The 27,451-nt window shown below is 50.5% G+C and overlaps 9 protein-coding genes across 9 annotated transcripts; 2 read left to right on the forward strand and 7 right to left on the reverse strand.

Annotated features, from left to right (window-relative positions):
• Positions 1-533: 533 nt before the first annotated feature.
• NCS57_01412200 (Amine oxidase) lies at positions 534-2,735 on the reverse strand (the record flags this gene model as incomplete). Its single annotated transcript, XM_053063734.1, has 4 exons — positions 2,499-2,735; positions 2,244-2,451; positions 1,831-2,196; positions 534-1,780 (listed from the first exon to the last, which is right to left on the reverse strand). Exons 1-4 carry the CDS (start codon positions 2,727-2,729, stop codon positions 534-536), a joined length of 2,052 nt encoding a protein of 683 aa, XP_052907067.1. The 5' UTR covers positions 2,730-2,735.
• Positions 2,736-3,334: 599 nt separating this feature from the next.
• Positions 3,335-4,840, reverse strand: NCS57_01412300 (uncharacterized protein; the record flags this gene model as incomplete). Its single annotated transcript, XM_053063735.1, has 3 exons — positions 3,335-4,016; positions 4,066-4,591; positions 4,639-4,840. 3 exons carry the CDS (start codon positions 4,838-4,840, stop codon positions 3,335-3,337), a joined length of 1,410 nt encoding a protein of 469 aa, XP_052907068.1.
• A 671-nt stretch (positions 4,841-5,511) lies between these two features.
• Positions 5,512-7,975, forward strand: NCS57_01412400 (uncharacterized protein; the record flags this gene model as incomplete). The annotated part of the gene is made up of 11 exons (XM_053063736.1): positions 5,512-5,617; positions 5,667-5,730; positions 5,785-5,842; positions 5,892-6,078; positions 6,128-6,227; positions 6,279-6,362; positions 6,417-6,654; positions 6,705-6,875; positions 6,926-7,244; positions 7,292-7,788; positions 7,838-7,975. 11 exons carry the CDS (start codon positions 5,512-5,514, stop codon positions 7,973-7,975), a joined length of 1,962 nt encoding a protein of 653 aa, XP_052907069.1.
• Positions 7,976-8,219: 244 nt separating this feature from the next.
• On the reverse strand, positions 8,220-9,974 carry NCS57_01412500 (uncharacterized protein; the record flags this gene model as incomplete). The annotated part of the gene is made up of 3 exons (XM_053063737.1): positions 8,220-9,038; positions 9,089-9,754; positions 9,807-9,974. 3 exons carry the CDS (start codon positions 9,972-9,974, stop codon positions 8,220-8,222), a joined length of 1,653 nt encoding a protein of 550 aa, XP_052907070.1.
• A 1,019-nt stretch (positions 9,975-10,993) lies between these two features.
• NCS57_01412600 (uncharacterized protein) lies at positions 10,994-12,306 on the reverse strand (the record flags this gene model as incomplete). The annotated part of the gene is made up of 4 exons (XM_053063738.1): positions 10,994-11,492; positions 11,555-11,922; positions 11,978-12,082; positions 12,136-12,306. 4 exons carry the CDS (start codon positions 12,304-12,306, stop codon positions 10,994-10,996), a joined length of 1,143 nt encoding a protein of 380 aa, XP_052907071.1.
• Positions 12,307-13,509: 1,203 nt separating this feature from the next.
• Positions 13,510-14,316, forward strand: NCS57_01412700 (N-acetyltransferase domain-containing protein; the record flags this gene model as incomplete). Its single annotated transcript, XM_053063739.1, has 2 exons — positions 13,510-13,915; positions 13,970-14,316. 2 exons carry the CDS (start codon positions 13,510-13,512, stop codon positions 14,314-14,316), a joined length of 753 nt encoding a protein of 250 aa, XP_052907072.1.
• Positions 14,317-17,250: 2,934 nt separating this feature from the next.
• On the reverse strand, positions 17,251-18,872 carry NCS57_01412800 (uncharacterized protein; the record flags this gene model as incomplete). The annotated part of the gene is made up of 2 exons (XM_053063740.1): positions 17,251-18,392; positions 18,446-18,872. 2 exons carry the CDS (start codon positions 18,870-18,872, stop codon positions 17,251-17,253), a joined length of 1,569 nt encoding a protein of 522 aa, XP_052907073.1.
• Positions 18,873-19,318: 446 nt separating this feature from the next.
• Positions 19,319-20,290, reverse strand: NCS57_01412900 (PNP-UDP-1 domain-containing protein; the record flags this gene model as incomplete). Its single annotated transcript, XM_053063741.1, has 1 exon — positions 19,319-20,290. The coding sequence occupies one exon, from the start codon at positions 20,288-20,290 to the stop codon at positions 19,319-19,321; it is 972 nt and encodes a 323-aa protein (XP_052907074.1).
• A 4,063-nt stretch (positions 20,291-24,353) lies between these two features.
• Positions 24,354-26,531, reverse strand: NCS57_01413000 (Amidase domain-containing protein; the record flags this gene model as incomplete). Its single annotated transcript, XM_053063742.1, has 2 exons — positions 24,354-26,393; positions 26,451-26,531. 2 exons carry the CDS (start codon positions 26,529-26,531, stop codon positions 24,354-24,356), a joined length of 2,121 nt encoding a protein of 706 aa, XP_052907075.1.
• Between the last annotated feature and the right edge of the window lie 920 nt (positions 26,532-27,451).

The following is a 27,451-nucleotide window of genomic DNA, read 5'->3' on the forward strand; positions in this document are numbered from 1 at the left end:
CCCCCCCCCCCCCCCGATCTGGCTGTTAGGTGCACCTAGATACAGATGTCCCTACAATTCCAAACACATCTCGACTACCTCATGTATCACCTTAATGCCTACCTCTACGTGCCCTAGCAGCCTCGTACTCCTCGCACGTACGGCACCTGATTACGGGTAGATAACCGGCATCAGGGTCCGTCTCGTAGCTCCAATCAAATCTAGGGAACTACTTATAAACAAGGTCAACGCCAACCTGCCTGAATACGTTTGCTATGGTGCCATCGTCGCCTCGCATATCTCTTTGGAGTCGCATTGTATGCACTCCAGGTTGGGAAGTTGAACTTTGTTGTACTCGAGGTAATGTGCCATGTTTTGTTGGTTGAGCCAACGCGTTACCAACATCATCTGAGGTTGGTGTTGGTTGGCAGCTGTCAGTGCTGGTCAATCTGACACAGAAATGCATCGCACAGCGTGGTAACTACAGGGGTAGGGAAGTAGTACTACTAGCATATAACTTTCGAAGCAGAACATATCTTTACGATCTATTCAAATTACAACTTGGAAGACACTGTTGACTCGCACCCACACCCCGCATCGGTACCCTCTGCAGCCTTCTTGGACTCAATCAGCGTGCTCTGGTTGAAACCCTGCTCACTCGGCGGCACATCCAATGCAGGGTTCTTGGTAAAGAAGTTGACAGGCTTGAGATGCACCTTGAGAATCTCAACCGGCATGACGGGAAAGTCCTCAATCCTCGGCACATGGTTGATACCAAACTGCACCCAGAGAACAATGTCAGACTCTGGAGTCAGCGTCTCGCTTCTCTCTGCCCAGCTGCGTACACCTGTGCCACCGCGTGACTGGTTCGTGTACCAGCCGCCCGCAAACAGCTCCCGGTCGCGGTGGGTGGTGACGTAGATGTTGTGGTCAGCGAACTCGGCGCGGCGGAAGTTGAAGCTCTCATTATCGCTCATGAGTTTCTGGAATGGGGGAGCCATGATCTTGTAGCCGACTGGCTTGCCATTGATGGGGTTCAGTGAGTTGGGGTTGGTGATCTTGAAGGTTCGGTTTTGCTCAAAGTCGAGGTCAAGTCCTGCCGTCTTTTCAACAGTCTTTTCGACAAGTTCATAACCGATGCCATGAGCATTCCAGTTAGGATCTCGCGGCATTTTGTGAGTTTCCGAGTAGACCAGCTGGTTAGTGTGTCCATCGATCATTGGGTCAATGCGCAAAGAGAAGATGTGCTGGTGAAGGCAAGCAAGCACACCAGGGTGCACAACCGTGCCAAAGGATACACCGGTCTTGTTCAACTCGTGGTCAAGTGGTTGCGTCGACAAAATACCTGTAGCTCGTACTTCGTATGTCAATTCTCCAGCTTGGTTGAAGATGAACATGAGAATGTACTCGTAGTTGGAGACTGTGATGATGGACTGAAGAACGAGCTCACGAGACCGGACAACAGCAGATCGACCAGTTCGGTAGTTGACATGCTTCCAGCCAATGCCGGCATCTTGCTCATGGATGCAAATGCAGTTCTCCTTGGGTACCGGCTCACCCTTGTCGTCGCAGATGACCCCGCTGAGGTACTGGATGCTGCCCAGGCAATCACAGCCTAGTTGGAGGTTGTTGGCTGTGGTACCAGCTCCGACATCGCCGAGATCGAAAGCTGACTTTTTATGGAAAGGGTGTCGTGGATCAGCATAGGGTACGGTCATATCGGAGAGGGATAGTCTGTAGAATAGAGGTCGGCCGTCGTATTTGACGTTGTATAGCACCATTCCCTCGCGCTGATTGAAGCCTTGGCAATGTCAGTACTCGCCATGCACTTTTGGGTGTGTGCCAACTTACCGATGAAGAAATTCCACTTCTGCCACTCCAAAACATGCCCTGTTTCGCCCACAGGTGTCACAGTGAAACTGGCACCTTCAGGCTGCAGAACACGAAGCGGCTTGAGGTCCTTTCGCAGTTCCTGGGCCTCTGGGATGTACTCGTTGGCGGGTGTTGGTTGATACGGAGCGGGAGGCTTGATTGTATTGTCTGCGCCGGTGGGCATGGTGTCGATTCGAACCACCTTGTACTCGGTGCATTCAATGACAGGAGAGATGGGCAGTGGGAACGCGTAGTGGTTAGAGTCGGGCTCTGAGGAGTTGGCAGGATCTCGCATGTACAGGAAGACCTGGTACATTCTCTGGTCATCGTCGATGCCATCAGATCCTATAAGTGTAAGTATATGAAAGGCGTCTTCGTGCTGGACCTCTCACCATAGATCCAAGGGTCGGCGCACACAACGGTGCCTTCTGGTAGCTTGAGCTTTTCAAGCTCGGCCAGCACCTTGGGGTCCTCCAAGGCAACCTTTTCGATCATTTGGGCCTCATCGTAGTCTGCATTACCATGGAGATGGGGACCGAGCCTAACATTGCTCTCGACGGTCCCTGTTGTCAAGTTGACAACAGCCTCATGGAAAATGTCCTACAACGTTTAGTAGCCGTGCAGAAATCGGCGCTGGGCGATCTTACAGTCTTGCGGATATAGTATGCGACAAAAGCTCGACGATCGAGCGGAGAAGGTGATCCTTTCTCAAGGGCTGCCAGATACGGCGCCAATTGCTGCTTTGGAGGCTCGCTGAGGGTGATAACCTTGAATCTCAGAGATACCGACGCCGGCCACGCACCCTGCACTAGGCGTGCACTAGCTTGGATCTCAGAAGCGGAGAGGGGGCAAAGAGGATGGGGAGGAGGGCTAGACATGATGTAACAACAGGGCCTCTAGGGCAGAAACTTAAAATGAAGATGAAAATGATGTGATCAGAATCAACACTTGAAGCCGAGGAGACGGTATTTGAACCCCAGAGACAAGATCTGGATCTCGTGGGTGACACCTCCACGTTCCCCCTCCAACCCCTCCTCAACGTTCCGCGTCTCGCAAAATATCCACATTCGGTCATGGTGATGGCGCAATTATCAATGATTGGTCCGTCGACGCCAAACTTCCAGACACGGATAAGCGTGACGATACGGCTTTGAAAACTGCGCGATAGCTACTTTTCTCGGTAAGGATCCTCGCTTGGTTATCTTCAAGGCATTGGCTTGGCTCGTTGTCCTGCTGGGCCGCACATACCGGAATCAAAGCCGCTCGAGAGATAGTTCAGCTGTGGCCGTCAGAAGGATTTAGAAAGGGATTTAGAGCTAGAGTTCCATGGCCTACCTTTTTGTTTTCTTATCTATCTTCACCGGCCCGCTACTGCTCGGCTAAGCCTCCACTAGTCTCCAAGACTTGAGTCGTCAACCGTGAGACTTCTTCCTCCGAGTGGTGACACCTCTCCGCCAACTGCATGTCTCACAACGCTAACTACCTACAGGAACAACCAGCTTTCTTCCTTCTCCTGAACAAACTCCAACCATGACTTGTCCCCGCTTCCATCACCGCCCCAAGCCCATATCTTATCCAGCATCCTCGCTGCATTTCTTGCATTATAACAGCACGATGACACCCAGATATGCCGAAAGGTCGCTCTCACTGCTTGTCTAAGATCTGGACGCTCGGTTTCTGCCCCAAGAACAAATGCCGGCCAGACTAAACTCTTGATATGAAAGTCGTGTGGTGGTATCGAGAGCATGTGGGCTATTCCACGTTGCGTTGTATCGAGGATGTAGGATTCAGATAGATATTGGTCTTCGGAGGATGGTCCGATGATATGAGAAGCATAAACTTCAATCGCTGCCTTATAGGTGCAGGCAAGGTGGTATCGTGACTGGTAGTGTTGTTGATCTGGGAAATCCTTGGCCCACGTTGAGGGCGAAAAGGTGCCAAGGCAGCTGCAGAGGCTAGCAATCGTATCTTCTCGTTCGGGGACTGAGTGATGGACTGAGCGTATCGAATCAATAACCGAGAGCAAATAGAGAAGTTCAGCCGGACAGCCAACCCAAGTTTGGTGTTCAGAGTGTCGAAGAGTCTGTAGGAATGAAGGGTCCAAACAGGATGGTGGTCGGCTGGAGAGGTGTGCTGGTGCCAGTGTCGCTCCCATGATTCCAAATCTGCCATACAAATTAGCAAAGAAGAGATAAATTAGGGCTAATCTCTTACGTCGTGCACGCTGTGTCAAAGTATGTGAGCCACCTGGCCGAGTCCAAGTCTCCTCTTGATGCTGACTTGCGACTTCGAATCATCTCTTCAGCACCGCGCAGATGATGTTTCCACCCTCGGCCTCCGAACTCGACCACATCCAGGCAGATAAAGAGGATGACTGCTGCAATAACCGCGTCGTTGTTTCTCTCGGGGTGAACTTGGAGTTCGTGTTTTAAACACTCGAGGGCTTTTTGCTTGTGCGACAAGGCTGTGCTGAGTGAGTTGCCATAGTTGGGCTGGTTCTTTTGCCAGGCATGGTCTTCCGGCGAGTACCAGTCCTCCGAGACTTGGGTGGGAAATCTCCTGCTGCCCGAAGGGGCTTGAATGTGATTAATCACGATCCGATGCGTAAAGTGGAAGGCTGATATCGAGACCATAATGTGGGACAAGGCGTGACTACCAGGCATAAGAGGCATCAGGGCGAGGAAGGGATTCGCTGACGGATTGTTGTATACGACGCATTCTTTTGACAGCTCGAGATCGACTGACTCGTCAGTTCAGCGAGCAAAAGGGGGAGTGGAGGGGACTCACAGTAGCGTATGTACTGCCGGCAATCTTGTGACAGGTCTTGCAGCCCAGGTTCGACAAGCGACCAGGATACTGACACAGGGGAGGGACGCGCCTCTCGCTCACCATGTTCGCCTGACCGTGGCTCTGGGAATAGTAAACGGACTTCAGAGTCAGACCTTCTGCTGAATCCATCAGCTGTGTCGAATGTGGCCTTCCCCATCATCTTGCCTCTGCTGGCCATACTGTTCGTCCACACCAACCTCTTCCTCCGCTCATACCCCAAACACCGCAACTTGAGGTCCGCACATCGCTGACAGGTCGGAAGAAGCCTGTCACACTTGACCCGCCTCTGCCGGCACGTCCGACACGAGTTTGGCGCGTGGGCGCCGCCGTCCTGCATAGCCGTAAATCGAAAGGTTTCTTTGCCACGAGGAGGCATGCAAACTCGAAGAGGCAGGCAGGCAGGGGGGAAGTTCTCTTTAACCCGGTAGTCCGGGAAAGTTGGCGATGGTGCGATCGGCGTTAAACTGTATTTGGAAGCCAAGACGCGACCCCTGTCGAAACCCCAGATTTCGCTATCTTGAATAAAAGGGATGATGGCCGTCTTTTCAGGATATAGATGTGCTTGCAATTATATCTCATTGGGTCTCTCGTTTGACGACATTCTGAATTATAATAGCCTCATCATGTCTCGGTTCTACTGTGTCGCGGAAATGACTGCAAGGGTGCGATCTCGTCATCTGCCTTTGATGTGAGCACTACCTCATTAACGGTGTCTGTGTGCGACCCCGTGAAACACTATAAGGAGGGGATTTTCTGCTCGATCAACATTAAGGTGCTCCTTACTTGGATTCTATATCGCATCTTCATACTTTGAAGTTAAGCAAAGTCAAGATGGCGCTCAGTCATCGCTCGGACGAGAGTCCAGAAATCCCATCCCCACTCCCGCAATCGGTTGGATATGGCGTCGTCGTGGCAGCTGGACTTGCTTTTGCTTTTGGTTCGTTTCTTTTTATCAGAGTTGTATCGGGCGCGAGCTAACCGGACAGGCATGATCGGAGTGACGGCTATTTTGAAGAAGACTCTCCACGAAGACAACTCCAAAGCCGAGACGTACGACGCGCCACCATCACCCAATAAATCTTCATACTGAATATTCGATTGCAGGTTTATGGTTGCCAACCGTCGAGTCCGAACCGGCCTTGTCGCATCGGCTGTTGTATCTGTACGTCGAGTTCCGGTCTCGGGGTGTCAGGATATCTAACCATTGGCAGTCCTGGCTCTGGAGCACAGCACTGCTCAGTTGTGTCTTTGTAACCTATAGCTATGGTATAAGCGGTGCCTTTTGGTATGGTGCGGGATGCTCGACTATCATCGTTTTCTTCGGGTACCTCGGTGTCGTGTGCAAGAGCCGAATTCCTGAAGCGCACACGATCCTGGAAGTCATTCGGATTCGATATGGTATGTCCAGCAAGCTTGATTAAGTTTCTCTCAGTTGACCCTTCTCTAGGCACCGTGGCTCATCTCAGTTTCACCTTTCTGGCGGTGGTCAACAACCTCCTCAACACCATCAACATGATTCTAGGTGCATCTGCTGCCATTTCGTTTCTGTAAGTCTTTAGCCTCGTTGAAAGCCAAAGGAAGCTAACAACTTGAACCAGAACCGGAATGCACATCATGGCTTCAACTTTCTTGCTGCCGCTTGGCGTGGTTCTGTATACACTTGTTGGAGGCATTAAAGCTACGTAGGTGGTTCTTCGACAGTTTCTTCTTATCAATGGCTGACATAAATATCGTAGGTTCTTGACTGATTACATCCATACCTTCATCATCCTCATTCTGTGCTGCTGGCTCACAGCGAAGGTCATCGCCTCAGAATACGTGGGATCGATCGGTGGCCTTTACGATCTTGTTGTTGCTGCACAAGAGGCACATGTCATTGAAGGAAACTACAAAGGCTCCCTTCTCACCATGACATCCCAGCAAGGCATCTTCTTCGCCATCATTCTTCTCGTCTCCAACTTTGGAGCAGTAGTCGTAAGTCTGCCTAGTCAGCGGAGGAGGCAGAAGCTGACCTTCCTAATCAGATGGATACGGGCTACTTTTTGAAGGCGTTTGCTGCATCGCCTAAGGCTGTTGTGCCTGGATACGTCGTTGGAGGCATCTCATACTTCAGCGTTCCCTGGTGTCTTGGAACAGTGGTCGGGATGGCTTCGCTTGGGCTTGAAGCCTTGCCCATTTTCCCGACATACCCGAGGGTAAGCAATCCATCGTTTTCTTTCTAAGTGAGATCTAACTGTCTTTATAGGCCATGACAGCCGCCGAAGTAACGAATGGTCTTGCTTTGCCTTATGTTGCGGTCGCCGTCGCTGGTAAAGGAGGTGCCGTTGCAGTTCTCCTGATGACATTCATGGCTGTCACATCCACATTGTCCGCACAAATCATCGCCGTCTCTTCGATCTTGACTTTCGACATATACCGTGTTTACTTTAACAGAGAGTCTAGCAACGAGCAGGTGATCCGCTGGGGGCACATCGGAGTCATTCTATTTGGTGTCGTGGCCGCTGCCTTTACGGCCATGTTTCACTACATCGGTGTTGATATGGGGTGGACTCTCTACATGCTGGGTAAGGAACCCCGAATCCACTCAAATTCCATTGCTCACCTTCTACAGGTGTTCTCACGTGCCCTGGTGTCATACCCGTCATCTTTACCATCATCTGGCGCAAACAAAGCAAGATTGCTGTCATCACTTCTGCCTTCTTAGGCATGGGAACAGGCCTCGGAGTTTGGCTCGGCACTGCGTACGCCTTCTCTGGAGAGGTATCAGTTGCATCAACCGGAGGAACTCTGCCCTGCATGTACGGCACGGTTGCCTCACTGTTCAGTCCCATGCTGTATAGCATCATCATCTCGCTGATCCGCCCCGATAACTACGACTGGAACGACTTCAAAGAGGAGAAGCTAGTCATTGACTCGGACGAGAATGAGCAGCAGCAATCCTCCCAAGACAAGTCAGTTACGAGCAGCAGCACGATTGAGATTCCACAGGATGATACCCAACGTCGATGGGCAAGGTATGCTCTTTGGTGGGCTATTGCTACGTTCCTCGGTCATTGGGTTCTCTGGCCACTTCCCATGTATGCTGCGAATTACGTCTTCAGCAAAACAGTGCGTCTCCCCTTTTGTCTTCTCTTTACAGTGTCTAACGTTTCTATAGTTCTTCACTGCGTGGACCGTCGTGTCTCTCATATGGCTGTGGTGGACATTGCTTGCAGTGGGATTTTATCCAATCTGGGATGGTCGCGAGCAGATTAAGACTGTTCTGCGCAATATCTGGAAGCTCTGGCGCTCCTAGACTACAAGGTTTCATCTCGATAGTAGTATGGACCAGATAGCTCTGAAGGTTCACGCACAGATAACTTGGAGTTGTAGAGCAAGAAGAGAACGTGGATTACTATGTTTCTAAAACGCCTTTTCATCAAGAATTGTACAAAGCGGTAGAATGAATGGTAGCCGCCCTCTACAATATGGTAACAAAAGCCCGTGGGGGCATCGCTCAAAAACAAATTCGCTTTTCGTGAGACAGCACCATATGATCTCTAAGTCTCCACGATGGGACCGTTGTACTCCTTTCGTCCTCGGACAAAGTAGTAGACAACGCTGAAAATGGCAACGAAGCCAGTGACAAGAACGCTATAGTTCATCATGTCGACAGTGGGGTTCAGCATCGGGGGCCAGAAGCTGAAGAAGCCAATGACGACCAGATAGCAGATGCTGAAAATGTTGTTGGCAATGCCAAAGACGCCAGGGAGGTGGAAGGGGCCCCAGACGAGTTCAGCGCCAGCAGTGTTTGCCAGGGCTGGAAGGTCTGAGCCAGAGGGCATAGTGAAGCCCTTCGTCATGCGACGATAGAGGAGCAGAACGGCGGCGATGAGGTAGGAGGCGTAAAGGCAGGAGATGGAGAGGGAGGTGACGTTCTGAAAGGCAACGGGGGATCCAATGTTGATGAGGGACAGAAGGATTGCGATGCCTGTAGTTACAGCGACAGCCCAGACGGGAACAGTAGTACGCTCATCAACCGTCGAGAGGACGCGCCAGAAGGGGAGACCGCGATCACGCGCGAAAGACCAGAAGACACGAGAAGTCGAAGCCAGCATACCTACAGTTGCGCAAGCTCCGAGGATCATGATGATGCTGGCCATGACAGTGGCTCCGGCGGTGGAGTTGGTGGCCTGCTTGAAGATGTACATGTGAGGGAAGCCCAGCATTCCAGGACCAGAGGCGATGGCCTCGTCGAAGTTGCCCATGCAAAAGACCATGGCAATGATCATGGCAAAGCCGCAGGCGCCGTTGATGACGAGACTGAGGAGGATGGAGGTGGGGACAACGACAGATGGGTTGACGGTCTCTTCCGACATCTAGGATAAGGGTTAGCAGTGGCTACAAACATTGAAGTGGCGGATCATACGTGAAACGCGGCGTCGGTACCAACAAAGGCAAAGACATTGCCCATCATTCCAACCATGAAGGACAATCCCTGAGATGGCCAGGCACCGTTGTTGATAAAAGTCGTGAAGATTTCCTTGGCATCTCCATGAGGGCCCAGAGTGACTAGGGGAATCAAGATGGCAAAGAAGCCCAAGACGTGAAGGATCAGGATGAGACCCTCAAACTTGGGCAGCGCCGAGCTGGCAAGAGTGTTGATGAACACGGCAAAGATGAACACGGCCCAGAACAGCAGTGTTCCCTGCCACAGCTTGGGCTGGAAGCCATCATCATTCAGAGAGGTGAGACCCAAGATCATGTTGCCGGTCAGCAGCGCGCTCGAAGCAACCGAGCCCTGCCAACCGCCAACAGTCAACATTCCAGTTAGGTAGCTGAGGAACTTGGCACAGGATCGCGGCGCCAACATTGCAACCCAATGATACTGCGCTCCGGCCGTGGGCGCCATCGAGACCAGCTCGCACATTGTGGAGAAGACGCTGAAGTTACCGATCCAGACGATGAGGAAGCTGTAGATGACGCCGGCCGTGCCGCCATTGTTGAGGCCTTGGGCGAAGAGGACGGTGACAGCTTCCCAGGTGATGAGGATGGTGCAGCTAAAACCGAGAATGGACATGAAACCAAAGTTGCGCTGTTGTATGGCGTCAGTATGGATGCTTGGAGGGTCGAGGGGGGATGTGTACCTTGAGGACTGGCTTCTTTCCCAGTCGGGCCAAGTGATCATTATCGCCGTATGTGCTGGTTGATCGAGACGAGGAATTGGGCTCGACTTCAACGGCGACTTGAGCGTTGCTGGTCTTGACGGCCGCCGAGTTGCCCATTTCGTAGGTGGACGAGTTATCGCTGCCCATGTTTGCGGTGGTGGTGCGGCACAATCAAGCAGAAACACCAAAGGAATGGGGAAAAGAATTGAGGAGGAGAAAAGAAAGGGAAACAGGCAAGTAGGCAACAAAAAGCTCCCAGGAAAAAAAAAGTAATCAACAATGCACGTTGGATGCAATGTCAACGGTAGACAACCAAGGCATGCAGCCGCAGGAAGTAGAATGCTACCTATAGCATCCAGACGCAGACTTTAACGTAACCGGATCCTGCCCCGACGCGCCCGGTCGCATCTTGGCACACTTGCTCAAGGGGAATTTTCCAGGTCAGGGGGGGGACCCTGGCAAGCCGTGTACCGAGAATAAAGTGACAACCTGAAGATGGAAGGTCAGGACCGTGCTTTGTGAGCATGGGGGGACCGTTGTGATTACTTTCTTTTTCTTGAATTGCCCTCCTCGGTTACGGCGGAGGGAACTTTTGCATGGGTGCTGGGGGCGATCTGAATGGACCACGCATGGAAGCTATCATCTGCGCAATTTGGTTGAATAGAACAAGATCGACTGTGAATAAGCTCGCGTAGAGAGGATTCAGCTGTCATCACAGTGAAGAGAGACGCCACGAGGCAGTGCCGGATTTGACTTGTCGTCTCTTGCCACATCACACCAGACGGGACAGGATGTGTTTCATCCTCTCATCCTGCTTGTCCTTTCTTGTCTTGCCTGATGCAATGTACGCGCAAGACACTCGCATTTCCTTCATGCCCACCATAACCACCAACAAAATGGATCCGCCTCCCAGTGGCCCCCTGTCTTTTGCGGGAGAGCATCCCGCAGGTTCGTCTTCACAGTGGAGACCGTTTTAGCCTCCTGCATAATATACCTTGGCTTCACATGAAAAGAAGACGATTTTAAGGTGACAAAGTTGGGACATTCAGACCATCCCGCATGTTTAATTGCTTTTTTCTTGTCGTCTACGCATCTATGAAACCCCAAAGCGCCACACTCCTCCCCTCAGGGGAAGAGAAAAGAAAAGAAAAGATTCGGAGTCTTTTTTAGTCCCGCTCCCTCTCGTGCATGTTCTCCACGTCCACCTGCCAAGTCTGGTGAATCAGAATCGTCTGGCTGGAGTGGCTCGTTCGACTCTGCCCATCCCACGTCGCATCCCCAGCCGCCTTGGTTCTGTGCTTGGGCAGGTCAACCATCTCAAAAACTTGACTTGCTTGCGATTGGGTCGTGGGGGGTTCCTTTGCCGTTCGTGATCGGCTGCCCATAGCGCTGTTCTCGGCTGATTTGTAGCCTGCGTATCCCGCCCGGTTGGTTGGGTAGCCGTTGCTGCTCGACTTGCCCTGTCGGCGGAGATCGTCGATCCGGATCTGGCCCGACTCTAGGCTGTCGAGGAAGGGCTTGAAGTTGGGGACGCAGACTGTGAGGATGGCGAGGCATTGGACCAGCTGGATGGCGATGGCGGCTTGCCAGATGGAGAAGGAAAAGTCTATTGAGGCAATGGCCCTGTTGGTGTAGTAGATCTGGACAGCAATAGCAGGTGTGACACTGGATGTGCATGTCAGTATTCTAATCCAAGGCCTCTGGACAATGCATCGGGTGAAACTTACAGAATGCGACTACCAAAGACACTCATCACCAATATCTTCTTGGACAGTGATGTGCGGATCTTCATGACATTCTCGCACATCACCACCACAATAGCAAGATCAGTGATGATGTTAGCAATGGAGTAATAAGTCCAGAAAGCAGTACGGTTAATGCACTTTTCAGCATCGTCGTACAGCCAGGGAGAAGGAAGGCTGCACTGGAAGAAGCTGACGATGAGGGCAGTGAGACCCCAGAGGCCGACGACAGCCTCGCAAGTGATAAAGATCCATTTCTGGCTCTTTTGGCCCATGATACGGAGACTCATTGTGCCTGAGAGCTTGCAGCAGAAGAGGGAGGCGATGAGCATGGCGTTAATGGCATATTGTGTCTACGGTCGCCAACTTGGTCAGCCGTGGAAGGGAGGCCACAATGGGGGCGTTTACCTTGAAGAATACGTCGATATCATCAGTGCTCAATGTGTCAAAATGTTTTCCAAGGCCATGGTCGCATGCGACAAAAACGACAGCGGACTGGGCAACCGAGAGAACCTGGAAAACACCGAGTGAGCCATGAACGCCGAGCCCAAGACTGGTCTACTCACAGTTGCGACAATGGTGAGAATATCATCGACCCTCAACGCCTTGATCATGTGGATCTTTGTTCCCATGCGCACAAAGCATGAGAGAATGGCAACGACCAGAAACATCATGGTCAAAACCTGAACAAGCGGAGACTTGTTGGAGTCGGTAATGACTCTCTGCGTAGAATTCATGTTGGGCGATCCAGCGGCAACAGTAACATGGCGCAAAAAACGAGAAAACTGAGAAACGAAAAAAAAAGATTGACAGAGTCGGCACTTGAGAGGGCAAAAGGCAATTAAGAAAAGGGATCACTGCAGGCGAAACACGGTCACATCTTGGAAAAAGCGGCACAGATTCATGGCCTATAGATTCGTCTTACGGCTTGCATCTCCCGCTCGTCATGTGAAGTCCCTTCCCCCCCGACACACACTGAAAATGGAAGGAAAAGAAAAAGGGCCAAAGTCGAAGCGCGGGATTTCAGCTCTGCTAAGACTCTTATTGACTCCCTGTAGTGTCCTATTCGGCGTTCCAAGCCCTGTCGTCACAGAATGAGGGCCTCAGCTCATTCTCAACCCCTGTGAGATCTTAAAACAGCCCGGATGGAGTTACCGGAGTTGAGTGGCTGGACGGCCCATGTATTGCAACCCGCTTTAGGAAGTCTTGTGCTGATCCTGATACAAGGGTTCTCAGGTGTTGGACGTGGTTGGACTCACAGTTATAGTAGCATCCAAAACGTTTGATATTAGAAAAAGCATTTTCAAGAAAGAGAGAGAAAAAAAAGAGGCCATAATCACGCATGGTAGACCAATGATGCCCTGAGGCACAAAATCACACTCTTCACAGGTCTGATACCCCTGCAAATCTGCAACCCCATCCGAACAGGGATGTCCAGGACCAACAGGTAACTTCCGTAGCGGTACAGTCGGTAGATCGACCCGAACAGTGTCCGTGCAATCACCTTCCATTACAGTTTGAAGGCCCGACTCGCAAAGAGCTGAAGGATCCTTCGCTTCGCAAGATCTCACGATACCGAGGGGAAGAGACGAGTCGACAGTCGCAGTTCGTCACAGTGATAACGGTGAATGAGGTTTCTCCTGCATATCTAGGAGCATTATCCCGTGCGGTGTGGCGCCGGATCACCCCTGATCACATCCCTGCCGTTCGGTGGCGTCCGGCATTGTCAGTAACGAACAGAGAAATTGGCGCAAAACGGATGACCTTGTTGGGGCTCTATGAAGAGCGTGGTGGTGTGGTTTCCAGGTTCTCGGTTTTGGTGGGTGTGTTCTCGAGCCATCTGTGTCTCATCTCATATCAGCGCTGCAACCCTTTCTCTTTGCCCCCAAGATCGCCATCATTGATACCGTGTTGAACACTGAAAAGAGGTAAAATCAGCCATGACTTTCAGGCTGCTTGAAGTTGATCTTGCCAACGACTTTGACCAAGTCATTGAGTGCCAATGGGCCTCGTACGAGAAACCCTATCAACCCTTCTTCCGTCTCTTTTGCCCCCTTCTCGGTGACGGACCTTCTGCGAGAGAGGAGTCACTGAGGGAATCCACAGCCCGCCAGCTGGTATGGCACAACACTGATTCAACAAGCTACTGGGGCAAGGTTGTGGATGACGATGGCACCATTGTTGGTGCTTGTCTTTGGAAGATATACCCAACCAACCCCTTTGAAGACTATAACGCCCATGAAGATGCCGACTGGCACCCTGAAGGGGAGAGGAGAGAGTATGTCAGCAAATGCCTAGAGCAATTTGACCTACCGAGAAGTAAGATGGGGGCGCGGCCACAAGTTTGTAAGTAATAAAGTAATCCTGGCTGTCGATCTGCGCCTCTACTAACCCTACCAGATCTCAACATCCTCTACACGCATCCAGACTATCGCCGTCAAGGCGTCGCCGACCTGATCCTCAACTGGGGCAAGAAAAAGGCCGACGAGATGGGCGTCGAGATGTGGCTAGACGCGACCGAGCTCGGCGTGCCCGTTTATAAGAAGCACGGCTTCACGGTTGTCAACGTCAACCGGTTGCAGCCCACCAAGGCGGAACCTGGCGAGGAGTGGAGGGAGATTGAGAACGAGCTACAGCCCATGACCTTTTGGCAGATGTGGAGGCCTGCTGGTGGTGATTACGTGGAGGGTAAGTCTGTGAAGCCTTGGGAGACTGACTCCTGGCAGAGTGATAGCACTGAGGAGTAGGGAGTAGGATGGGGAGTGAATCATAGAATGCAAGTTCAATCAATTTTTTCCCATTCAATCAGTTTGAGCACCAAAATTAAGCTTTTTGATGTCCTCTATCCCACCTAGTTAGGCATGAAAATACGGACACAACACTTGCTGTAGGGTAGTACGCCTGATGTTCGGTGTGAGGGTATACCCATGTGAATGAGGGTCAAAGCCGTACCGAGGGCGCATGTGACAATTCTCCAGAATCTCCATAATTAAAACGGTCAAATGCACGTAAAATCCCGGTTTTAAATGTTACAGTCTGATCCCCTGGCTTAGGAATTGTCTTAGTGCGAAATCTGGGATTGTGAGACAGACAGGCGCGCTTTCATGCAAGACACGTCCAGGTGTCGAAAGGTAACGTTGACAATTGCGTTCGTGGTTAAGATCAGCAGTGATCGACCGTCATGGTTTTGACTCGACTTGGCGCGTCCAGGCACCTTGCGCATTTCTTTCTGCTTGCTTTCTGATCCACCACCCTTTTTAGAAGGGCGGACGAATCTAGGGTTAGGTTATCAACTGCCCCTCAGCTGGTGCTCATAGCAGAGACAAGAAGGATTTGAACCTGATTTTGATGTAACTAACAAATATGCATGTGTTTTGTATCATGAGGAGCCACTACACGTCAAGGCGAATGGGCTGGTAACCATTAGGGTATCAAACAGCCCGGCCAAATCACACGCAAGGCACTCAACCTTGAGATACTGGAATCATCCTACAAACTTATGCCTCGTTTAGAGCCTTGATAAAGGAAACTTCCGTTCAATATCTAAGACAAGCCGAAGCTCATAGCTTCTTCGATGACGTGAATTAGACTACTATGCATGGGGCCATCGCGAATTCGAAATGACATTAGAAAGCACCCTTTAGCAATTCAGAGTCGCGGGTCAGTTTCCAACCCAATACCATGAAACCTGGAGACCAAACTTGGGCGCACCGAAATCTATTTTCGTTTCTTGAGCTGAGCTCCTGCTGCTCTAAGCTGAGCCTGACAATGCACCATATGAAATGAGGAGAGTCGAGAGCACGGCTGTCACCCTTCAATCAGGATGCTAGAGAAGCGTTCAAAGAGAAAGCAATACTATAAATAATGAACTAGTTCTGAAGAAGTTTTAACCTGCCGTGAGGCGGAACTACATAAAGAGGATCCAGCTCTGGGATGAGCATGTCAACAATGACTTTCCTGGCTTGACGGATGGCCGCTGACTTCAAGTCGCAGATACCAGAAGCAACACCTAGAGGCATCGCATTATGAGCTGAAGTCCCTTAAAGACTTTATCAGGAAGGTTGGCTATAGTATTAACGGCGAAGAAGGGAGTCCGTTATCTACTGAATTTACCCCTACCCCGTCGCGTATTCAACACCATATGCACTTATTCGCATTAGCCGAGCCCCTAAGCCTGAAAGTCAGAAATGATTTACCGCCCAGGTGCCATTCTTCCACTCTTATCACACCTTGGAAGATGCCTCGTGCTCTAGTAGCAGCTGGACTACCCCCTCGTGTCCATTACTAACCGCCCAACTCAGCGCTATCCTTCCATAACCATCCTTTGCCTTAGTATCCGCCTTATGCTCCAGTAACAACCCCACTATAGCCTCGTACCCATGTCTAGCTGCATACAATAGCGCTGTCCATCCATCCTCATCCTTTGCATCGATGTCCACCTCATGGTCTAGTATTAGCTGTACTATAGTCTCGTGCCTAGCTATGGCTTTCCAGTGCAGTGCCGTCTATCCAAACAGGCCCTTTCCATCTATATCTGCCCTATGCTCTAAGAGTAGCCGCACTATCGCCGCGTCCCCATTTCTAGCTGCCCATAATAATGCTGTCTATCTATCTTTATCCTTTATATTAATATCTGCCCTATGCTCTAGTAAGAACCGCATTATAGTCTTATGCCTATTCCTAGCTGCCTAGCTTAGCATTGTTTTTCCCTCCTGATCCCTTATATTTATATCCGCCTTATACTAGAGTAATAATCCCATAATGCTCTTATACCTATTCCTAGCCGCCTAGCTTAATGCCGTTAATCCTAGGTTATCCCTTATATTAATACCCGCCTTATACTCTAGTAAGAACTGCACTGCGCTCTTATGCCTATTCCCAGCCGCCTAGCTCAGCGCCGTCCTTCCCTTATTGTCCTTGTTGTCTACCGCCTTATATTCCAGCAAGAGCCGCACTACCCTCTCATGCCCATTCCTAGCCGCCCAGCTCAGCGCCGTTCTTCCGTCACCATCTGTTATGCCAGCATTCACCTTATACTCCAGCAGCACACGAACCACGGCTTCATGTCCTGCCTCTGCCGCCCGCAACAACGGAGCGAGCCCATATTTGTCCTCCAATTGGATGTTGGCTCCAGCCAGCACCAACAACTCAGTTGCTTCTGAAAACCCATTCCTAACCGCAGTGTCCAAGAGTCTGTCTCTGAATCCCTTTGCAGTATCATCTGTCTGGCTGCTGAGCAAAACTTTCTTCAGGTTTGAACTAGCCCACCCTTCTAGCAAGTAAACAGCTCCGCCTGAAGTGCGAGTCAATTCGTCAATGAATTGAGAGAAAAAACTCGAGACATGTGGATCGCCATGACAGCGATCCAGGTGATCCTTGAGATGCATCAAAGCATAGCTTGCCAATGGCCTTTGGTTGAGGTAGTGGACACAACTTTCGAATTGATTCCAAGTCCAATTTTTGACATCCGAAGGTCTTGCTGCCATGTTTGCGGCGCATAGCATGAGGTACCGGATGCAAGTAATAGACATGGAAACGTGGGCGTCGCTCTCAACCATCCTAAACTTGGACGTTGCTACACATCCATCATCACGAAGAAAGAACTCGCGAACCGTTTGATGCATGGCCTGCACTGTAGCCTTTCCTGTAGACTCGTTAGCCGGAACATGGAAGGGGGATCACTAAGCCAAGGTACCATCAAGTTGCTTGATTTCCAAGAAGTTGCCACCGCAATGTGTGATACGGCGCTGGTGTGGTATGCGCTTTTGAAATGATTCGTCCGAGGCCAGGGATTTTGTTTCAGGGTTATCCGAAACACCGAAAGCATGGAGGAGTTCGCAAACCGTGAGAGGACGTTGTGCAAACAAAACAAACTGAAACATCTTTACTCCATCCTTGTGTTCTTTTTCCGTTCTTCCGACCATTTTGTCAAGCATTCTTCGGTAAAACTCATCCAGTTCTGTGGGGAGGCTTTTTAGGAACTCAAAAACGTCTTCCTCAGCACAACCTTGCTCATCGTAGGCGAGCAGCTCCTCTCCGACCAGTCGTACCCATAGGAAGACACCGTTGGCGTTATCAACAACATACTTTCTTGCTTGCTCAATGAACTGAGAAAATTCCACCCGTTGTAGGAATGCGTTGGCGAAGTTAAGGATGTCCAACTGTGTCTCGTCCTGTAGCCTTATGAAGCTGTGGAATTCGCTGATGCGGCGTTCGAGAGTTGCGACCGGCCGGCTTGCAATGAATGCCTTCACAACGCATTTTTGCGCCTCTGAACAGATCCTGAGAAACAAATCTAGAATTTCGCGCCTGTCGTTGAAATCGGACTCATCGACTGCATCGATGATGAGATAGAGTCGTTCCGCTACCGTGTGATCCCGTAGGGATGAAAGAAGGCTTTTAAGCGACGAATAATCCCATCTAAAGAGACCACCACCACCAGCTGTTTGTAACTGGCGACGATACTCACATTGAAAGTGGTGGTAAAAGAAGGCCTCGTGCTGGTTTAGGATAGCGTAGAGAATCGATCGAAGCATGTTGTAATGACTTCTTTGCGCCTCTCCCTCTCTAACACTGTAGAAGAACGTGGCCACAATCGCCGACTTGACATTTGGTTCTCGCTCCGGTAGATACTTTGCGAAATATTTGGTGAGAGTGCTCTTTCCGCTGCCAGGTTTTCCTTGAAGATACAAGACTCGGGAGGAGTCTGCCTCCAACCATTTCTGGTACTGGTTATGCGTCCAGATCCACTCAAGGGAACCTTGATGCTCCTCTGAGATCTTGCCATGGCGGGAGTTATCGAAGCGAAGACTAGCAAGGCACTCTTCACATATCACAGTGAGTTTAATATGCATCAGAAGTGGGGTGCGAACTGACCTTTCCTCTCCTTGTCATACTCGATGCACGGGAACTCAGGAAATACAACGTTCCCGTCGGCTCGAGGTCGGCTCGTAAGTAAAACCTTGGTTTTCGGTGTTCTTCTCAGTAGATATTGGCCAAATTCATGAACGCCCTTCAAGAAGTCATTCTTGTGATCTTTGACATCATCTAATCCGTCGATAACAATCAGCATCTCCGACTCCTGTTCAATATCCAGAGCTGCCTGTAAAGCAGCCCAATGATCATTGGCTGAAGCCGCATGAAGCATCTGCTCTATTGTCGCATGTGGAGGGCCATCCTCTTTGAAAGACGTATCGAATTGGTGGTGCCATTCGGAAGTCTTGTCGGGCTGCTCAGAATCCTGCTCTCGCTGTTCCACAAGCTTCTCACGCAGAGTATCAAGAAACGCTTTGATGATAGACATCTTCTGCGTCGACGACCAGCAGATGAGTTGATGAAGGAGCCTGTGAACGAGCCTAGCCGTTATTACTTTCTCCCTCACTTGTGATGAGCAGAAAAAGCATAGGACACAGCGCGGTGGTCTCAAAATAGCATTGTCTGGTTGCACAACATGTGACGAAACTTCGTGGAGACTGCATTTAGGCGGTCCAGATAACCAAAGCACCTGGGAATGGCTGGATTGGACCCAGTCCTTAAAGTCTAGGTTTTTGAAGATCCAGTGAAACCTCGGCTGGTTGAAATCGACCGAAATTCTGGGCGTATGTTGCTCTTGGTCCTTGGCTGATAGCATCTGAAGAAATGGACGTAATTGCACACCCTCGACGGCGCATCGGAGCGTTTCCTGTTTGAGTAAAACCTCAAGGCATCAGCAACTAATTTGCATCGCAGGATTTGCGCGGAAGTGGATTATCATACAGACAAAATCGCTCCAGGGACTCTGCGTGTTTCGGCCACTGCGTCTTCTGGGATGATCAACAGGATCTCCTTGGCACATGCAGCTGCAGTCACTGATGCATAAGGCTGCCACGTCTTGCTCTTATGAGAGTCTGCATAGTCACAGATACCTCGGACAACAAGACATGGGAAACTGTTCATCAGGCCTGCTGCTTCCATCTCGAAGCAGAGCACTCCACCAAGCTCCTGGCTAACCCAGTCCCTCGACTGGCCGTCTCTCATAACTTGATTCCCGGAGGCGATTGTGCCGTAGTGAACAGCAATCTCTTGATTGCCACGGGAGTTCCGATTGACCTGTCTGTCTCTATCGCATCTTTCACATGTATCCCCGCCAAGGTGTTCGTAGGTCGACTCAAACAGGATATCGGGTCCTGCACTCTCGGATGTGAACACTGGCGAACGGCTAAGCGTGGATAAGTGGTTTGCAAGATTGCTCATGCCTCGGATGCGGTTTGTCTTTAACTTGGAGAGTGCGTTTAGCAAGATTTCCGGTGGCGAATTAAGTGAACCAGTTCGTTCACATCTGCGTGGCATAGTCTTTCCCATATCATATTGAACCACTCCTCCATGTCGCTTTTCTGGTTGACTGATCACAACATCCCCGAGCCGGATGTCTGCTTTGTCGCTTGGGACACCGCCTCCGATTCCCACCATCAGGCCGAACCGGATCGATGTAAATGTCGACTTCATCCGGGCGGCGACGACAGCGGCAGGGTTGGTTCCTGTCTGACCTGCTGGGAGGCACGCAATAACGACATTGTGCTTACCAATACGGCCAAGAGTATACGAATTGGCGTCATTGGAATCCTGGTGAGATAAGCCCTGGTGCTCCTCATCCAGCACCTCCTGTGCTGCGGCGAGTTCGATTGGGAGGGCACAAACCCATCCCACTGTGTAGTCCTCTGGGCGGAACTTGCATCGACTCATTTTGTAGTGTTCCACGACAGGGGAAGCTCAAATGGGAGGAGATGGAGTTTGGAGCTTCCTGGGGTATTACATGGTTCAGTCGGTCCTTGTTCAAAGTTCTGCCTGATTCCAGTTGGGCTCAGCTTTAGGCCCTGATGCAGCCATCAACTGATGTTCTTCTGTTTATGAGCATAAAAGCACGTCTAATTACATGTGTTCAACCAATATAGATGTATGGCGTTTTTCAATGTATCGGGCTTGGGGTAGGCAGCCTGCATTGGCTAATTCGAAGGTAACTGGGGTTGGCTGAAGGCAGGCTAGACTACAGATGGGCCATCGCTTTACATTCGAGTATGTCTGAGATTGAATGCATTGACCCAGCCTCCCTATGTTGCAAGTCGACCGCCCTACGCTTATGGACTTGATCGAGAACCTCCGAACTGGGTGTGCCGCCTCATTTTGTGGCTACGATGCTCTGAAGGTGGGTTTAAAAGTAGAAGGCTATTGACGATAGTGCCCATGTGGGTGAGAGTAAAGACACGGCAGTTGGACCCTTCTGTAGGGTTGTGGGTTGTTGAGCCAACAATCCTCATAGTCTTGAAAGCGCGATGGCCCGCTGGAGTCTCGGGTTATTACTCACGGAAATACAGTACAATTCACAGCTAGTTGCTTGTTGTTGTTAATAGTTGGGATTCTCCCGGCGGCAATTCTCGAGAAGAACAAAATTTGGGTTATAAAAATCCATATTTAAGATCATGCAGTTCGCGTTATGCTGCCCTCTTCTCGTCTGAGACTCAGTCCGCGGTTTCTACACGATGAAGTGTAAATTGCTGGCTGTGCTCTTCGTAACTACGGTATTGGTCGTTTCGCCGGCTGGATCTTCCGTAACTTCTTCGGTAACTCTTTCCAGCCAAGAAAAACATGAAGTTGGAGACATGCCTGGCTCCTGCGCACACGGTCACATCGACACGGACTATCCGTCTAACTAGCATTGTGTTCATCGCGTTGCTGCCCGCCGTAGTGACCAAAAAGGTGACTCAGATGAGCACTGAGACTGGTTCACAGTGAGTGCTGCTGTTCTAATGATTCATCCCAGGTACTGACCGCCCCAGCCAGTATAACTCCCCTAACCATCACCGTCACTGCCACGGACGTCAATGCCGAGACGATCACCGAAAGCCATACCACTCACGCCACCAATTTTGTAACCGTCACTAAGACAGAAACTGAAACTGAGGTCGTCCCTGAGACCAAACTCATGTTAGAAAAGCCACCATACTTTCACTGCCCTGGCTATCGGTTGTACAGAACCGAGACGAAGACAAGGACTGACCCTTGGTCACCTACTGAGTGCGATGATGGACGGGTCATAGGCAGCAAGCGTGAGTTGCGCCAAAAGCCTCCCCAGATACCTGCTGAATGCTGTATGTCTTGTCCCCCACATGTCAGCTTGTTACCTGCCCTTACTCACTACGATAGGCTGCCTCCTCACCGCGACCAAGGGACATGAGCCCGTACAGATGGCCACGGTCACAATCACTAAGCCCGAAGTTCCTCTGGCCATCTTCAAGATCATCTCTAAGAGGTCTGGTGTCACTAGAACAGTCACCCTCACTCGTTACGCCATAGGCACTACCGTATCAGCCCCCGAGACTAGCACCGAACATAGCACTCCAATAGACCATTCCCTCGTCACAGTCACTGACGACATCACAGAAATCTTTACCGAGACTGAAACAAGGGTCACTACATCGATGAAGACAGAAACTGAAACCAAGTGGGTTGCCCAAACAGCTGCCGCATGCAGCAACCCCGAAGCCCCAAGGAAATCTGGGTGCTTCTCAAATCCCACCGTCTTGTTCGGGAAGAAGTTCGGCAACGTAGCAATAACTGAGCCTGAAGTCACGAAAACATGCTGCGACGCGTGCTTTTCTAACCAGGGCAGCGCCTAGTCCAGAGTCGGGTGGCCGCGCTGCAGAACATACGGCACTCACTCCAAATTGTCAACTCGTGCGACCCTTCTCAGGGTCCGCTTCGCAGGCCAGGTCTGACTCGGAGCATGATACCTACTCCGTAGGCTTTTTATGTGGGAAATTGTTCCGATGCTTGAAGGGGGTCTGATGGGTCTGGCGATCCTCGTACATGGATAGATGGATGGTTTGATCGTTGTAGTAGGCTGTAGAAATGGCCGGGAATATGGTAAAGGCTATTGTGTTGTCAATCATAAGTGTGTGTGAAGCTATAGATAGCCAGAAGCATCTACCAGTTTACAAGCCCAGTTAGCTCTTATATTCACTGAGAGATTAGTCCATATAAGCTTAAGCTCAGGTGGTTGATAGTCCTCACTGCGTCGAGCATGTTCGTCCACTGGCAAGTCGGCGTAGGCCTTTTTGGCGGCTGATCTGTATGGGCAACGTCTTAGTGAACTGAATCACTGAGCAACCCATGCATAACAATAAGGACACTAATTTCCTATTCCTTGACCAAACTATAACTTCAGCTGTATTCATAGTTCCGCCTATCCCCCTGAGTGGCTGCGAGGCAAAGTTATACTGAAGTGCCATGTCTAAGTTATCCCTAATTTCTCATCCAACTACACACTGTATCTATCCCACAGCAGTAGCTCCGGCTGTGATGTGCTTTTCATTACAACTATAAGTAAGCCCTCCCGAGGACTTCCCCAGTACTCAAGTCGCCACTCGCCTCGCCTTTCAACAGTCAAAAGCAACAAAGACAACTGAAAACAATTGGGAAGCCATATTACGTCACGATGTGTAAAAAGACTTATGATGGTTACAAGTGCAACCATTGTCAGGCTATCTACCGGTGGGATCAATCCCATGAGTTGTGCGAAGAGGTTCTCTCACGGAGCCGGGTTTTTCGCTCGTGTACGAGGTGGCAACCTACCATCTCATATACACACTATGGCTTGTGCAAGAGATGTCAACGCGAAGATGAGGAAAAAGGGATGCCCGCTGAGGAGGGAATATTCTATATGGATGATGTGTAACGGTAAAGGAGGGAAAGCAAGGACCTTAAGTGCTGAATTTAAGCCACCCGCAAAGGAAATCATGGTGTTGCACAATTAGTAGACCATGAACATAGGCTGGAGTTCCAATATATACCCACAGCCAAAAGGTTAAACCAAGAAGTCTCCCCAGCTATGTCACCGTCGATTAGAAAGTCTCTTCAGCGTGACATGGGCCGACACAAATGTCACAATGTAAACCAATAGTGATTCAAGCCGAGGCTTCAAATCCCCTACAAACATTGAATACCCTCCATGGTATAACCCCGTCTTCTACGGCAAGGATTCATTCAACTAATGGAGCCCCAGGTCATTACCACCACGTAAACAACAACCGTGACTGCTTTTCATCTCAGCTATAAGTAGACCTCCAGCACAACTCAACCACTCCTTTAGCGCGCAAATCTCCTAAAACCTCCACACCCAAGATTTCTAAGTGTCCCGAATCCACTAACGAAAAAAAGACAAGTATTGCCGAGATGTGCACAGAAACAGTCACCCAATACACTTGCAAACAGTGTGACTATCCCCACAAGAAAACAACAGACCACGACGTGTGCGCCAAGGTGCGCCAGGCAAAGGGCAAATTCAAAGTGATGGGCTCATGTGGGAAGACGGACCATGTACAGAAGAGCAACAAGAGCGAGTTGTGTCCGCTGTGTCGACTGGCCAAGGAGCAGAAGGGCAAAGGAGGGTCTTGACTTTCTAGTTCACTCAAAGCAGCCCGTTGTCCTCGAGCGACTAGTCAGATAATCTGCAGTTAGCCGAACAAGGCTCCGATGGTTAGTCCAAATTATGCAGGCCACGTTGCGAGTCGGAAGTGAAGGTGACGATAGCCTTAGGAAGAACAACACAGACATTACAAAGATTGAAGCCATCCACGAGGATAGCTCTAAGTTCCGACAACACCATCACCTCCTTAATCCTTCTATATCGACCATTCTTGAGTCCACCAGAAACAACAAGCCCAGGTTGGTGATAATCCCAGGCGGTCTGGGTGCCATTTCCTTCCTCCACAAGCACAGCTTGCACGCAATATCAGCCATGCTACTATACTTAGACAAACAATAGTTTTCCTGCTGAGCGGCCATTGGAGGCGGTTGCTACAACTACCACCATTGCCAGACTAGCATCGGGGTGGTTTATCTCTCCAAACCGTGAGACTCCCGAAAACTCCTCAGTGATGTTTGCCGTGACGGACCAGGTTTGGTTCGCTCCAACGACGAGAGTTGAAGCAAGGACACCATCAACGTATACCTCCAAGTCCAAAGATGCTTCTTCGTGTTTGTCGTGCGATGCAACACGACCGTTGATGTATACAGCGTTTGCTCCAACGCGTTGGCCATGAGCAGAAAGATCGGGGCCTGCCTTACCCTGGGTAAACACTTGCCTCTCTTTGTACTGAATCTGATCCGTCTCCAAGGGAGGTGTACGCCGGGGTGCAAAACGAGGCGAGACATGGGCTTGTTCAAAGGCATACCCATAACTCAGAAGAGACACGTCATCGTAAGCCTTGGACGCAAAGGTCAGACCAACCGGCATCTGTGTGTCCTTCATCGTACCCATGGTGACTGTGACGGTAGGCACTCCAAGCTGGCGAATAGCAAAATTGCCCAAGGACCTAGCAACACCGTTGCGCCAGGTCAAGGCTGCAGCTTGCTCGTCCACTTCGGCGGCTGCGCGTCCGACATCACCCGCGGCAGGCCAGACAAGAAAGTCAAGACCTTTCTGGTCCATCCAGTCTTCGAGGTCCCTCTTTCTGCGATCCTCAAGAGAATGAAGCCACTCGCTGAAGCCAGGGACTTCTACAATTGGGCCTCTCCTGTTCTTTGCATCTTCGACCGCAGCGGCATTACCACTCGTTCGGTTGTTGAATGTGTTTCCGTACCGGTCAGGGAGTGTTCCGGGGATTTGAGGGAAGATGAGGGCTGGATCAACATCGCCAAGTTGGACAACGCTTGAAGAATCATTGACGTTGTGCAGAAAGTCATCCCAGGCCAGAGCACCAAAATCCGCAGGGCCGGAACTGCCATTATAATAGGCCGGAAGAGGATAATCGCTGTTGACCTCATTTCGAGTCGGGGCAACCTCAAAGTTACTAACTAGCGGGAAATCGACTTCTTCGATTGTCGCGCCAAGATACTCCAGTGTCTTCCGGGCCTCTTCCCAGAGATCAATGACTGATGCATGAATGTACACCGGTTGAGACACGGCATCTCTCTTTCCGAGAAACATGCTTGGAATGCCAATACGCTTGCCTCTAATGGAGGAGTCGTTTGCGAGTGACAGGAAGGAATTGGGTCGAATGTCTTGGACGTTTGGAAGTTGAACAAAGGGTTGTGACCTCCACAGGTCTCCAGTTGTCTCATTATCTGGGACAAACAAAACGTCAAGCACGGCGAGAAGGTCATGTAACGTTCTGGTATGAGGCACGACCACATCTGCCGATGGAGATAGAGGCCAATTACCCCGAATTGAGAGCATGCCTCTTGAGGGAGTATAGGCCACAAGTCCGTTGTTGGATGCAGGGGATCGCCCTGATGAGACGGTTTCTTCGGCCATGCCGAACACAGCCATGCTGGAAGCAGTGGAGACGCCGCAGCCATTGGAAGAGCCAGAACCCATAGCAGCCGCAAGATACTCTGGGTTGTAAGGACTTTCTGCTCTTCCGTACAACCCTCGCTGCATGCCTCCGTTAGCCATGGGAGGCATATTGGTTTTGCCCAAGACGATACCTCCAGCAGCGCGAAGCACCTCGACTGCAAAGGCATCATCGTGTGCTGTGAGGTTCTGGAATGCAGGTGAACCAGCGGCGACTGGCAATCCCTTCACCATGTAGCTGTCCTTGACGGTAAAGGGCAAGCCTTCGATGAGAGACCGGATAGAACCATTGTTGTCAGCTCTCCAATCATCAGAGGCCTGTGCTTCTTCAAAAGCATTGATGCTGAGTACGGGAATGGCGTTGAGATGCACACCTCTCCGGTCGTAGTGAGCAACTCTATTCAAATGCTTCGCCAGGAGCTGAACTGCATTGATGCGACCCGAGGTCAATGCCTCCTGTAACTCGGAGATGGAAGCTTCAACAATGCTGAGACTCTGCCCACAGACTCGTCAATGTCAAAAAGCAGAAAATAGCTGATCAGATACACCTACCTGCACACCTTGAGGAGTCAACAGGAGTAAATTGACAAGACACAAGGTAAAGATTGATTGAATTGCGCAAATCATCTTCATGTTGTCAAAGTGTCAGCACTGGACACAAAGAATAGCGAGATACTTTGAATGCCCAATGAGAAGATCCGCAGGTTGAAGAAACTGCCTCGAGGGTGGATGGTCGAGATATAACTTGCGATCCAACAACCCAGTAAACGTGTTGAGTAATAAGCTTGCTCTCACCTCATCACCAAGATACCAACTGCCTCATTCAGTCCGGGATACTGAGCCACATCTTGAGAAGCTTGAGATAGGTCTTTTACAACTGGACAGATGTGATACGTAAGAGAAACGTGTTGGCGGTAGTGAAGCCTTGGCTATCGCATCTCATTCGAGGTAACATCGTGATACGTAGCAGGGACTTCTCAAAATCCACCTGTAAAAGCAAGAAGGGTGCTTATCCGCCTGTTATCTGGGAGATACAGGAAAGCAGCCGGCCCCAAAGGATATTTCCTGACAGCCAAAGATTCAGAAGCGAGATGGTGGCTCCCCTACAGTTCTCTGCAGATCAAACTGGGGTAATTGAGTTTTACTCTATATATCCAGGCGATAAGAGATGATGCCCCGAAGTCGATTAAGCGAATGCGCCCACAACGGGGGGCATCTAATGATCCCTCGGGCCATAAACCTGTGACATGCAAGACACTTATCAACCATGTTCCACTAATTGATGGGTGAGGAATGTCCAGCCGACACTCGGTTGGGGTATGACGATGCCAAGACTTGGTTGACCAAACAGAAGGCAGTGCCAATACCCCTGTGCTTTTAAAGCATGAACATGTCAGGTAGCTTGTTCTTTGCGGAGATATCTTTGCGGAGATACGGTCAGCAATAGTTGTCAAGGGCCCAAGTCACAGAACTTGGGGTACAACGAGGAAGACGGAGGAAGACGGAGCTATCGGCACGGGGGAGTGAGCCCCCTGCCCGCTTGATGCAATTAT

Source organism: Fusarium keratoplasticum, chromosome 12 (genome assembly GCF_025433545.1).
Source record: "Fusarium keratoplasticum isolate Fu6.1 chromosome 12, whole genome shotgun sequence".
Taxonomy (NCBI): Eukaryota; Fungi; Ascomycota; class Sordariomycetes; order Hypocreales; family Nectriaceae; genus Fusarium; species Fusarium keratoplasticum.